The following is a 12589-nucleotide window of genomic DNA, read 5'->3' as shown; positions in this document are numbered from 1 at the left end:
GTTTAACCTTTTCACAGACAGGATTATGATACAGGAATCACATCTGAATAATATTTTTGTCTCTCATAGTTTGTTTTTTTCATTATTTGCATGTAATTTCAATGCATACATACATGTTTATTAAAACAGTGATCAAAAGCCAATTTTTACTCTCACTTTCATTTAAAAATGGAGCAATTATCCCGAATCATCTGAAAATATGTAGTATTACACTTAAAAAAACAAACTTAATAAACTTCATAATTAGTATAAAATTTTGCAAAAAATAAACAAAATAAGTGAAATGAAAAAATAACAATCCAATATCTAAAACTAAATTTAAAAGTTTTTAAAAAATATATATATATCAATAAGTATAATATTGTTACTGTACACTATCAGTGAGCATGAATGTCCTTGTTCTCCTAATTAATTTGTCTATTATAATTACAAGGCTACCTTGCTAATTCAAACAAGTCAATTATTAATAGATTAGGCATGTTCCTATGGTCCTGGAAATAACATGACATGGTACTATTGATCAAATCTCAATTTGGATTTACTCCTTGTTACTACAATCTATGTTTTATAATATAAATTATACACTAGATTGTAGTAAAATAAATTGTTTATCGTGATTATTCTCATAACTACAAACTAAACACCAGTTGAGGATGACGAACAGTTACACAACTTTTGTTGTTGATGAAAAACAATCACATGTACTTTTTTTGTACATTATTAAACAAGAAGCCCTTCAATGCACATTTCAAGCAAAATAGAAGATATCACAAAAAAATATGAGGCATCTCCACCTGTAGTACATGTACCTATATGCCTTGTGATAAAAAATATGTGTTTGTTTCAAGTCTCAGTCATACATGCAACTTTCATACAACTTGTTGGTAGGCTAACTTGTTACACATCTTATTAGGTCTTACAATAATACACACAATAAGTGTCAAACTTTTATAACTGAATCATTCTGTGCTAACCTATATATCATCACCTAAAAGGATGGGATAAATGATGGGCACAGCATATTGTGTACAAATGATATATATACACGTGTACCATATACAGAAAAATACAAAATTTGGAACACTTTGGTAGATCATTACTGGATTGGCATAATAAGCTTAGCTTGGGAGATACAATGAAAATTTGATTTAGAATTAGACAAGCAACTATACCTTTATGCATATACTCACGTTTATTTGGTTTATTAAAATCTTGCGTGATCTCGACATACACTTCTTCTATTGGGTGTTCTGTGTGGTTCAGTTTTCCAGTCACTAATATTTCACCAGTGAAGTAGTTGACATGAAACCTGGGATTGAGAGGTTTGTTCATCACAAATTTATCACCACTCTGACCATTTACGGCGGTTGCTACCTCTGCCACTACTGTACCACTTGGCACTTCTTCATTTATCATGGCTTCCATATCTGGTAACTTTTCTGTCTTTCGGCCAAGTATCACTGGACCTGGCTCAAAAATGGAAGAGAATTTCAGACGTTGGTCGACTGGAGTTACGGTGATGTAAACAGTAGTTGTAGACTCAAGCCATGGATCACCATGGTCATGTGCAAAAACAGTGAAGGCATATTCCTTAGGATGCAGTGGTCCTCCTATTATCACGCTACCAGTATCTGGATGCACAGAGAAAGTCATATCATTGTTGTCAGTCTGGTATGTGATACGTGCATTCTCACCAGCATCAGCATCACTGGCCTGAACCTGTACAACCTGTGCATCAGCAGGAGATACTTCAGGGATGGTAACTTCGTAGAACTCGCGATCAAATATGGGAGCATTATCATTTACATCCATGATGGATATTGTCAGCTCTGATGTCACACTTTCTGATGATAAACTGGCAGTGACCGTAAAAATGTACTCTGGCTGGATTTCCCGATCTAACACATCAGCGGTGAACAATTTAACTGATTGTCCTTCATAGACAAGTCGGAACTTTTCACTTCCTGCACCAACCAACTGGTAGTTAACATCCTTGCACATATAACAGGCAGACATGAATGCATTAACGACAACTTGCGTACCAGCTGGTTGATTCTCAGCAACATTTCCATAAAAAACCTTACTACTGAAAGCCAAATCCTGCTGGCTATCAGAGATGTAAATACTGAAAGAATCTTTCCAGGAGTTGTCATTCAGAAACTGTTCTACCACTATATTGAACAAGTTATCCGCATAATCATTTAGTTTCTCCTTGGTTTGTAATACTCCATCTTCAGTTATGTTGAATAACCTGTCAATGTTCTCATTCCCATGACGGTGCATTCTGTAATGCTGTCCTACATGCTGTAACTTCATTACTTCAAATCCAGGCATAACATGACAGGGTACCTTGATTTGGGGGAATGGCATGGCTTGTATCGAAAGTTGTTGTATGCTTAGTAAGGCCAGCATTAGTATGGCTACAGGTGCCATACTTGCCATTGTTTTTTTCAAAAAAAACACTAAATATACTACAGCAAGTAAATCCTTATTGGGTGTTATCTTCACCAAGTGAGATCTTCTGAAAACGTTCCACCACAGCCTGCTATAGCACTACAATGATAAATTCAAAATGGCCGTCAGTGTGTTTGTTGCTTTTAAATGATTTGTGTGTATTAAATTCTCACTTTCCAATTCACCTCAAATGCCGTCATATTAAAATAATCCACACATTTCTGTTACTTACCTACTGTGTACATCATATTGACGACACTTTTGAAGTGTACGTAAATCCAATTGTAATAAGGTGAGTACTGTTAAAAGTGAATGTGGCTAGTGGTGAAGTGACTAACCTTAGCAGGCAGGGCCCTGTACAAAACAGCCAGCAGTACGATTATTTATAGCAACCAATCATGGAACAGACTATTTTTTTGAACACAGCCACCATTTATATTAAAATGAGCAGGAACAGTTGTTGGATTTGCATGGGAGACGCCCTGATGATGACGCATAACAGAAAAGCTGCATGTAATTAATGTCCCTTTGTATGGATGGCTTTTGTTTACGGCCGTTTTGCATGATAAACAAAAAACCCAATCACCTTAAAAGGCTGGGCATTTTCTCTTTCACTGAGGCTTATTACTCACTCTCATAAACCCACATGGAATCACAAATAGGTGTTATTCATCTTACCTGCGTTACGGAAATTACAACATGCTGCAGTATTTTCTTCCTCTTTCAGAATAGTTGGAACTTTCACCACAGGACAATGTGTATGTGACTCTATTTGACAATGACAGTAATGCTGGACGCTATAGGTGCTGAAAATGACAAAGCTGAAAATTAGCATATGTAAAACTATGACCCCAGTGGCCATGAAAGCTATGTATGCATGTATGCATGCAAAAAAGGTGGATCTGGTTGAAGGCAGCTTTACTCGCTACAGTTTAAATAGGTTCACACCACCGTATCAAATCATGAAAACAATCAGGCAATTGCACAGTTCACTGCACCTACTGACACACTGATCACATATACCATAACAGTTAATCCAAAGCACACCTCTTTGATTCAACAAATTCAGAAAAAGAATTGTCAAGACTAAAGTTATTGACACCTGGAGAGAAGTCATACCTAGGTTTAGGTGCAAGTCAAGACACAAACAGCTGTCACTTAATTGTATTGAAACTCCTTTAACATTTCAGTTAAAAAACACTAGAGAAATCAAAACAAAAACAGCAGACAAATATGATCAAGTTGATAGCTCTATGATTATAGTTTATATATATTAAAGCTGCATCTAATAATAAAACACTGTATCATGATATATTCTCATCTGACACTATGTACAGTATCTGTTACTGGAAAAATGTTGACAACAATATGATCAAAGCACAACTTAACATTTAGGTAGGGTTAGCTTTATTCCTTTCAAAACTGCCACATACATGTACATAAATATTTTTTTGTGCCAGGTAACAGTTCTTGACATTGAATGTCACCGTTTTTTTTGTATGTGCAAATAGCAAGCCCTAGGCTAGTGCCGACAGTGCATTTTTGCCACAGTAGCCATATTTATGACAGTTTTTTAGAATTTGAACTTACATTGTAGATCTACCGACCATGAGTTTGATGTACAACCACTATTCTACCTGTGACCTGTCTATGTCTGATATTAGTGACATGGGTGAACACAATGTAGTTGAAATTATTGATGGCAATGACACTCTTTACAAAATATAAGTAAGGCTGTGCCTTTATGCTCACTGGTAGTTCATTTATTTCTTTCATTTACAAGGTTTTAATCTCAACAGCAAGTTGAGAGTTTCTAATAATAAATCAAGTTTACTATATACCAATGTTGCACATTGAATACTATCATGGTGCAGAGAAAAAAAAGTCAATCTTTGGTTCTTTCAGTGGATATACATTTTTAATGAAAATAAAGTCAACACTAATGATTTATGAAAACATTCATTGACTACTACATTGTGCAATTATATTAGGAAAGTAGAGACTAAATTAGATTAGAACAGATGAACAAGACAATTTAGTGTACATGGAATCACATGTATTGTATGGGCTAGGTTAAACATGTATTCCATTATAATTGAACTTTTTTATAAAGCTGACTGACACCTATTTAAAAGAGCTGTCAACAGTTTATTTTGATTTACGAGTACACATTAGTAGTACATGCATGTACATTGCCAGACACCAATAAGTAGGGCTGATGGTAGAAAACATACAAGCCCAGGAGCATTAATAAGCCTGAAATTGTGAGTCAAGCAACTGGTTGTACAGGAGCCAGTGCTGTTCTTGGGTCTTTCAAGTCGAGCAGTTTTGCAGGTGGACAGACACTTCAAACCCCGACATTTCAGTCGCTGCTCCCCCCTTAGGCAAATGGGATGCTTTGGCTGTGGGAGTTCTAAAAATGATTTTAAATAGTGTTCTCTACAAAATGATTACATGTGAATGATTTTCTTCATGTGTACATGACATCACACAAAGTGACCAGAATGTTGTGCTTACTTTTTGATTAATTACTTTTGTTATAGATGATTTGAAAAAAATTTAACAGGTTTACATCTGTTTTTTGTGTCCCTTTACAGTGCATGATATAAGCAAGAAACAGACGTGATGCAAGGTATGGTTTAATTTGAGATTCTTGTAAAAAAGGGATCAGTACCTGTGTAACTAAAAAAAAACACAAGCATGACAGTATAAAGGGCTTAAATATGTTGAGATTGCACCAGCAACTAGAGTACATTGACATAGTCAATGATAGGTACACTCCCAATATGTTTAGGATATTTTTTCACCTGTATACATTGTTAAACTCAGAATATGCTGCAAGTTTATATGTATGGACATTTTGCATGGCCTAGAATTGTCAACCATTATTGTTTGATTGCCAATAAATATTCAACAGTTGTCTGTTGGTAGCCAGAGGCCAGTAAACATTCAACAGTTGTCTGTTGGTAGCCAGAGGCCAGTAAACATTCAACAGTTGTCTGCTGACAGCCAGAGGCCAGTAAACATTCAACAGTTGTCTGCCGTCAGCCAGAGGCCAGTAAACATTCAACAGGTGTCTGCCGTCAGCCAGAGGCCAGTAAACATTCAACAGGTGTCTGCCGTCAGCCAGAGGCCAGTAAACATTCAACAGGTGTCTGCCGTCAGCCAGAGGCCAGTAAACATTCAACAGTTGTCTGCTGACAGCCAGAGGCCAGTAAACATTCAACAGGTGTCTGCTGACAGCCAGAGGCCAGTAAACATTCAACAGGTGTCTGCTGACAGCCAGAGGCCAGTAAACATTCAACAGTTGTCTGTTGGTAGCCAGAGGCCAGTAAACATTCAACAGTTGTCTGTTGGTAGCCAGAGGCCAGTAAACATTCAACAGGTGTCTGTTGGTAGCCAGAGGCCAGTAAACATTCAACAGGTGTCTGTTGGTAGCCAGAGGCCAGTAAACATTCAACAGGTGTCTGTTGGTAGCCAGAGGCCAGTAAACATTCAACAGGTGTCTGTTGGTAGCCAGAGGCCAGTAAACATTCAACAGGTGTCTGCCATCAGTCAGAGGCCAGTAAACATTCAACAGTTGTCTGCTGACAGCCAGAGGCCAGTAAACATTCAACAGTTGTCTGTTGGTAGCCAGAGGCCAGTAAACATTCAACAGTTGTCTGCTGACAGCCAGAGGCCAGTAAACATTCAACAGTTGTCTGCTGACAGCAAGAGGCCAGTAAACATTTCACAGTTGTCTGCTTGTAGACAGAGGCCAGTAAACATTCAACAGGTGTCTGCTGGCAGCCAGTAAACATTCCACAGTTGTCTGCTGGTAGCCAGAGGCCAGTTAACATTCAACAGTTGTCTGTTGGTAGCCAGAGGCCAGTAAACATTCCAGAGTTGTCTGTTGGTAGCCAGGACAAGTAAACATTCAACCATTGCCTGTTGATAGCCAGAGGCCAGTAAACATTCCAGTTGTCTGCTGTGTGGGTGGGTACCATTCTGCTTCGCAGAGACTATGGGTCTTTTATCACCAAGCTAGGTAGTCGCCAGGGAGCACCCACTAGCTGCAGCTCCCTAGGTTACAAGGACTCTACAAGGGAGAGTGGGTGGGTACAAACAAAGGCAGTTAGAAGAACTATTTAAGACAGCTGAGAAACATTGATTTCCAGTTGAATTTTTTTTTTTTTTTTTTTTTTTTTTTTTAAGAGAAAATTGACTTGCGTGCGCGTTTCGCTGAGTAAATATGATCATGACAGTTTTTCAACTACCAAAATTCTGCAAAAAAAACACGAAAATATTGGGCTATAGCCAAAGGTAATTTGCATGTTCATTTTTCTTCCTTGGGTAGAATAGTGTGCAAGTTAGTTGAAAGATAGCAGTTTAATTTGAGTGGAGTTTTTACGTTCACACGGTCACACAATATATGTAAGCGAATGAATAATAATTGTGCAAATAGTATCAATTCATTAATCAGGAATTGTAATATTGAAAAATACGTTTTTGTCACTGAAATTGCACCAGGCTACCAGTGCTATCGTGAATATTTACTACAAAATTCATTAATTTGTCATACAGTGAGAATTAAATCAATATGCCTGCAAATTGCTTTATGTTTGAATTCCCTAGAACCTAACCACACCCATTAAAATATTAAATTTTCAGCTCTTAAAAATAGTAAAATTATTGATAATCATTGCTGTAACATAAATATTATCTTTTTTTCTGGTAAATCTAAAATTATTGTGAATTCATGATGCAGGGGAGGATGTTTGTACTCAAATATGTTGCACATAGAAAACAGTATTGGTAATGTGTAATAGTCTTATTTAGACACGTATGAATCATCGTTGCATGTACATAATTAATGCTTATTCATTCGTTGTACTAGTATTTGATTATTGTGCAGAGAATTTTTCGTAGTAGAATTAAGACAGTTAACAAGGACTGGGTAGACGCAAAGATAACAGATGACTTGCGCATGTTGAGAAATTACATTTGAATCAAAAGTTTCTACACATAAGAATGCAATTTTATTGAAGACCTGCACAGATTTTGAAAAAAAAGAGAGCATCAAAGTACATGGAAGCATAAAAGTTAAATTAAATTACATTTATGGAATGATTTTGCAAGAGAAGCAACTCAACAACATACACTGTACCCCTGTATATACAAGTCAGAATTCAGATGACTGGGTTTTCCCCAGAGCATTATATTATAGATGAGAAGTTCCCAATTTAGGATAGACAATAGAACAAATTTAACATAATAATGAATACACTGGAGGCAATTAACATATCATATTGTTATGCAAATATATACTTATTATTCCGGGGATAACACTGCACGATAAAAAAAATTCATTCATCACAGGCCTTGCCAATAAGTCAATTTGTCCTGCAATTTGTGTCATAACATAGCAACCAAGTTATGGTCAATGGCTAAATAAGTTAGAATCATCACTAAGTTTTATATTGCTGTGTATGTTTGATCTAAGCAGTTGTCAACAGAACAAACATTCTTATAATTCACATGGAAAGAATTGAATATAAAATAATGCTTTTTCTTTATTTTCACACTACATTAATTTTACATTAAATATCACAATGACAGATTTGTTGGTTTTAGTACATTTTACTGTTATTCCTTATGTCAGGAAAATATCTAAAACAACTATGGTGACATGGAGTGAAACAAAGGATTGTTTAATTTACATTTCTAGTGGGTAGTCTATAAAAAACAGTTGTCAAACTGTCAAAAAGTTTTACCACAATTTTCCTGTCTTGTTCATTTCCCCTTGTAGAATATTATTCACATCAGAGAGTGAATAGTTAATGATAGACTATATAAATATTAATAAGTAACCAATTTTGTTTTAATAATGGCTCTTGAACCAGTACGTTTCCCATAGTTACTCAGCAGAGTGAACTCGTGTGTACACAACAAACAACAAGCATAAACATGTCACCGATGGCTATAATAAATTTCCCTTGCTAGTAAAAAGTCATTAAAGTACAAAGAAATCAAGAATGTACTGTACCATATAAAGCACTGAATCAACAGGATATTGATCCGAGAGATTTGTACATTTTGTATGCAAAGTTCATCCACTGTAGAATTCACAGGTGAATGAATTACTTTGCCTGTCTGTGATTTCCTGTGTCTTCATGCCCAGCAGTAAACCTTGCTAATCTCAAATTCAAATTATGAAACTAGAGTACACACGCATGTCAGGGAAAAGGAATTTACCAATCCTTTTTACAGTGTAATGAGAAAGAATTAATGACAAATCTTGGTGAATTTAGTCATGGTCAACGACATATTCAAGGCCTATACTACCTTCAGTAAACTATTACAAAGGTAATAAAATATTTGGTTTACACCATTATAGTCTTGGTTCATGGTTCAGTCATTTCACTTTACAGAATCAGATGTGGGGAAAAAAGGAAGCAGAAATACATAACTATGTAAAATACAAGATAATCGGCCATTCCATTTCCGAAAATTGAAATTTTTCGATGACAAATGAGGTTTAAAATAGAAAGCATTAAAAGTATAAAATAAATTATTTTTTTGTGAAGTTTTAGATAATGTAAGAATCCAGAGTTCCTAATTTTCAGACTTTCTAAAAATAAAAAAATCATGCAATATGATGACATACACACAATTCAAAACCATATCTTCCAAGATATTGGAAGGAATTCAAGGAAGTGGAAATTTAAGATTATCATACACAAAGACATTATCACCTAGGTATGACGCAACACTGTGGTGATATGCACAAATTTCAGAGTTTACACAGGCAGGTTTGCCAATATTGAAACAATTTGAAAATGTTTTGGGCCATGCACAAAATGTGAGGTAAAGAAAAACAAGGAAGATGCATATACTGCGTAAAACTATTGATATATTTACAATGTTGTATCATTTTGTGCACATTGTATTTCAAGAATATCACATCGTCTTCTCCAGCATGTGTTGTATGCTTTGAACAATTTTTAATGAAAAAATGGCATATTAAATTAAGCAACAAACACTTGGAAGAAGGACTGAACAGATTCAATGAAAATTGAAGATACTTTTTAAAGACACCAGAGATAAAAATCGTAGAAGCGGTCACAGTAAGGTGACATGTTCAAAGTAGGTTTAGATTGACAACTGTAATACATATCACAACAGTTGAATAATAACAATAACGTAAGCGAATAGGCTGTAACACATTTTAGCTGCCGTTTTTTCTGTTTATTCGAGATACTATTACCTAAATCATAACACCAGTTCATTGTCTTTTCTACCTCAATGCTCAGATTCGATTGCGAGCATTTCTGTTTTTTCTCCCACATCAACAGAATCGTGCCATGTAAAGAAACAGAAGCCCGTTTTTTCATACTAATTATTTGAGGGCACTGTTCCGTTAGGCTCTGACCGAACTGAATCGAACTATGGCAGCTCTCATTCCACTCCCGACCGTATGAACGCATTGGAGGTAATCTCCTCGGTAGGAGGAGCGCAGTAGTTTGGCTCTGGTAGAATGCTGCCATGTGAACATATCATATGTCTACAAATTATAAGTAAACACACACACACACACACACATGATGGTGACCCCCCCCCCAATATTATTTACCCATGTGACACAATCTTTGACTTGTTACTCTCCATAGTTTTATTACTCTGAGCTTAAGCTTGATCACTATGCGAAAAGTCACTGGTCCTCAATGTCGCACTCATTCAGAATACCAGTGGATTATAAATTATATACCGGTTATATATGCCACAGACGGTATATAAATTACAAACTAACCTGGTAACCTGGATACAATTAAACACAATATTTCCAAGAGGCATATGCCAGGCAAATTATATTATGCTTGAATATGATATTTTCTAATTACTAATAAATTAAATTAGTTTTCTTCAGTCAAACCAGTATATAGCAAGACTTCATTAAAATTGTCTTTATATACAGGTTGTCTTTATATGAAGGTTGAATTATTTGTTCATATTTGACATAACAATTGAACAGCGAACGAGATGGTACAGTTGCAAACAAACACATTTATGAGTCAAGAAAAATTAAAGAAAATCAAATTAAAAACAGATTCATGAACAGAAAGCTAATATTATTTTAGTTTATAAAGAAAGGTGAATTTGCAAAAATGATGCTGAAAGGGTGGTTACATACATCTTGTGGTCTTTATACACAGGGTGTTATACACCGTCTAAAAGTGATCACTATAGGCAAGAGGTGGTCAATAACCTGGGCAGTAGTATTTTAATCTACATGTACAATTATTAAGCACTGATTTGTAATTGCTCTAATACCAATTACAGTAGTTACAAGATGACTTGTTTACTAATTAATAGTTCAGGCATGAAAAAATACTAGCAGACATCAGAATTCCTTTTTTGGATAGCCATTAGTATACACTTTTGGAATTTCATTTTAATAAATGTGAATTAATAGGACCAAAAGATAGTGAATGAATTTTCAAATTTTAAAACAAGGAGGGAAAGTTCAACATCATGGTACGGACTATGATGTTTTGGGAAGAGTTCCTTAAGGCCCACTCACCCTTAACCTAAACCCCAACCCTAACACTCCAGGCTCCCAATGTAATTCACTATGCCCCTCCAAATAATTGTAAGTGACCCGATAAGGGTATACACTGGAGGGGCAGGGTTAGGATTAGGGTTCTGTGTTTGGGGGCCCTATGCTTGTTGGACCAGATGAGATGCTTGTCAAAAGTTACTCTGACAAACCTTGTCAATATTGTCTCCTCAATGGAAATAGATAATGTCACAATAATAGGCTTATTTTCACCCCTAAAAATTATAAAATAAGTTTTCCCATTATTTATAGTTAATTTATCAGCATCACACATCAAGAGAGAAATTGGTTTAAATTAATTGTGACTTCTGACTGATCAATATTATTATTTATATGTAAATATGTATGAAACAAATTTGAGTCATCTCTAAATACTCAAAAGATGAAAAGAATTTGTGATATCATTAATTTAAATTAAAAATAAAATTGTAATAATAATTACACCCATGGTCATACAAATACCCTATCCAAAAACATTGCACTTGATGATCTGTACTAACCGGCATGCCGAGGGAAGATTTAAATTATTCTGATGTACAATGTATTCTACAATCTGATATAAGAGAATGCAACACCATGAACAAGTACACATAATGGCAAGGCATTGAGACATGAAGGAAACAAGAGTCAAGGTTATGCAAATAATGCTATGCTTACACTGAAATACTGTAAAGGGGGTAATTATTCACTGGGTTTTAATTTAGCTTATTTCGCTGACTGGAAAAATGCGCTAAATTAAAACACAGTGAATATGTAAAATTTAGCATAGAACACATTATCTAATTGACGAAACCGTAAATTTAAAACCAACTGAAAATTAGTCATTTTACAGTAATCTACAAGTGTTTGGTGAGTGGCATTTTATAAAACAGTCCTATTTGAAATTTGAGGTACGGTTCTTGTGTCAACTGAAAATATCTAGCAGTTTTTCACCATAAATTAGTGTAAGAAGACAGTCATGAAAAAAGCAGACTTACTTGTTGGCTTGGTAGCTTTCTTCAAATTCACAACAGGTATTAGTCCAGTGAGCGTTTGATGCTAGTGAAATTGAACAGAATGGGTCAGAGCACCAACAAAGAATGACACACCTAATTTGAATAAAACTCCCACATGCTTCAGAATGAAGTAGTTCTTATGTCAACAGGTGTGAAAGCACTAGTGATTTGCATAAAGCATTCCAGTCTGACAACCAATCATAGGAGACACAACCCAAACAATAGCTATCTTACATAATAACAGAAGAGAAGCAGAAACAGTTGATACCTTTATTTGAATATTCATTGTATGTAACACTTGCAGTGGTTTGCATTGTCAATACATTCCCTTAGACCTCCATGATTAGACCAATTAAACCAACCCCAATGCGATATGTGATCTTGCTGGGGAGACATGAAAATCACCTTGGCGACATTTTTAAAAAGTTGAAATATTTTACCACAACCATTGATGGATGGTATATTTATGTCACAATATAAATTATCAAATTTATTTCAGTTGCATATATTTATTGTTAATGTGGTAAACCTACGTGGAACAAAT

General features: G+C 35.4%; 1 protein-coding gene across 3 annotated transcripts in view; it reads right to left on the bottom strand.

Annotated features, from left to right (window-relative positions):
- The window catches only part of LOC100371591 (neural-cadherin-like), a 41661-nt gene extending 29500 nt beyond the window's left edge, over positions 1 to 12161 (bottom strand). Inside the window, exons 1-3 of one of the 3 annotated variants that reach the window (XM_085501537.1) lie at positions 12028 to 12161; positions 3133 to 3260; positions 1191 to 2553 (exon numbers count right to left, since the gene is read on the bottom strand). In XM_085501537.1, the coding sequence (XP_085357663.1) occupies positions 1191 to 2442 (1252 nt within the window). In that variant the 5' untranslated portion in view covers positions 2443 to 2553; positions 3133 to 3260; positions 12028 to 12161. Of the gene's footprint in view, positions 1 to 1190; positions 2554 to 2686; positions 2892 to 3132; positions 3261 to 12027 lie in introns of those variants that run through there. The other 2 variants (XM_006823394.3, XM_085501538.1) reach the window with 2 other exon arrangements.
- Between the last annotated feature and the right edge of the window lie 428 nt (positions 12162 to 12589).

Source organism: Saccoglossus kowalevskii, chromosome 7 (genome assembly GCF_978046115.1).
Source record: "Saccoglossus kowalevskii chromosome 7, keSacKowa6.1, whole genome shotgun sequence".
In the NCBI taxonomy this organism is placed as follows: domain Eukaryota; kingdom Metazoa; phylum Hemichordata; class Enteropneusta; family Harrimaniidae; genus Saccoglossus; species Saccoglossus kowalevskii.
This window is presented reverse-complemented; position numbering and strand designations above follow the sequence as displayed.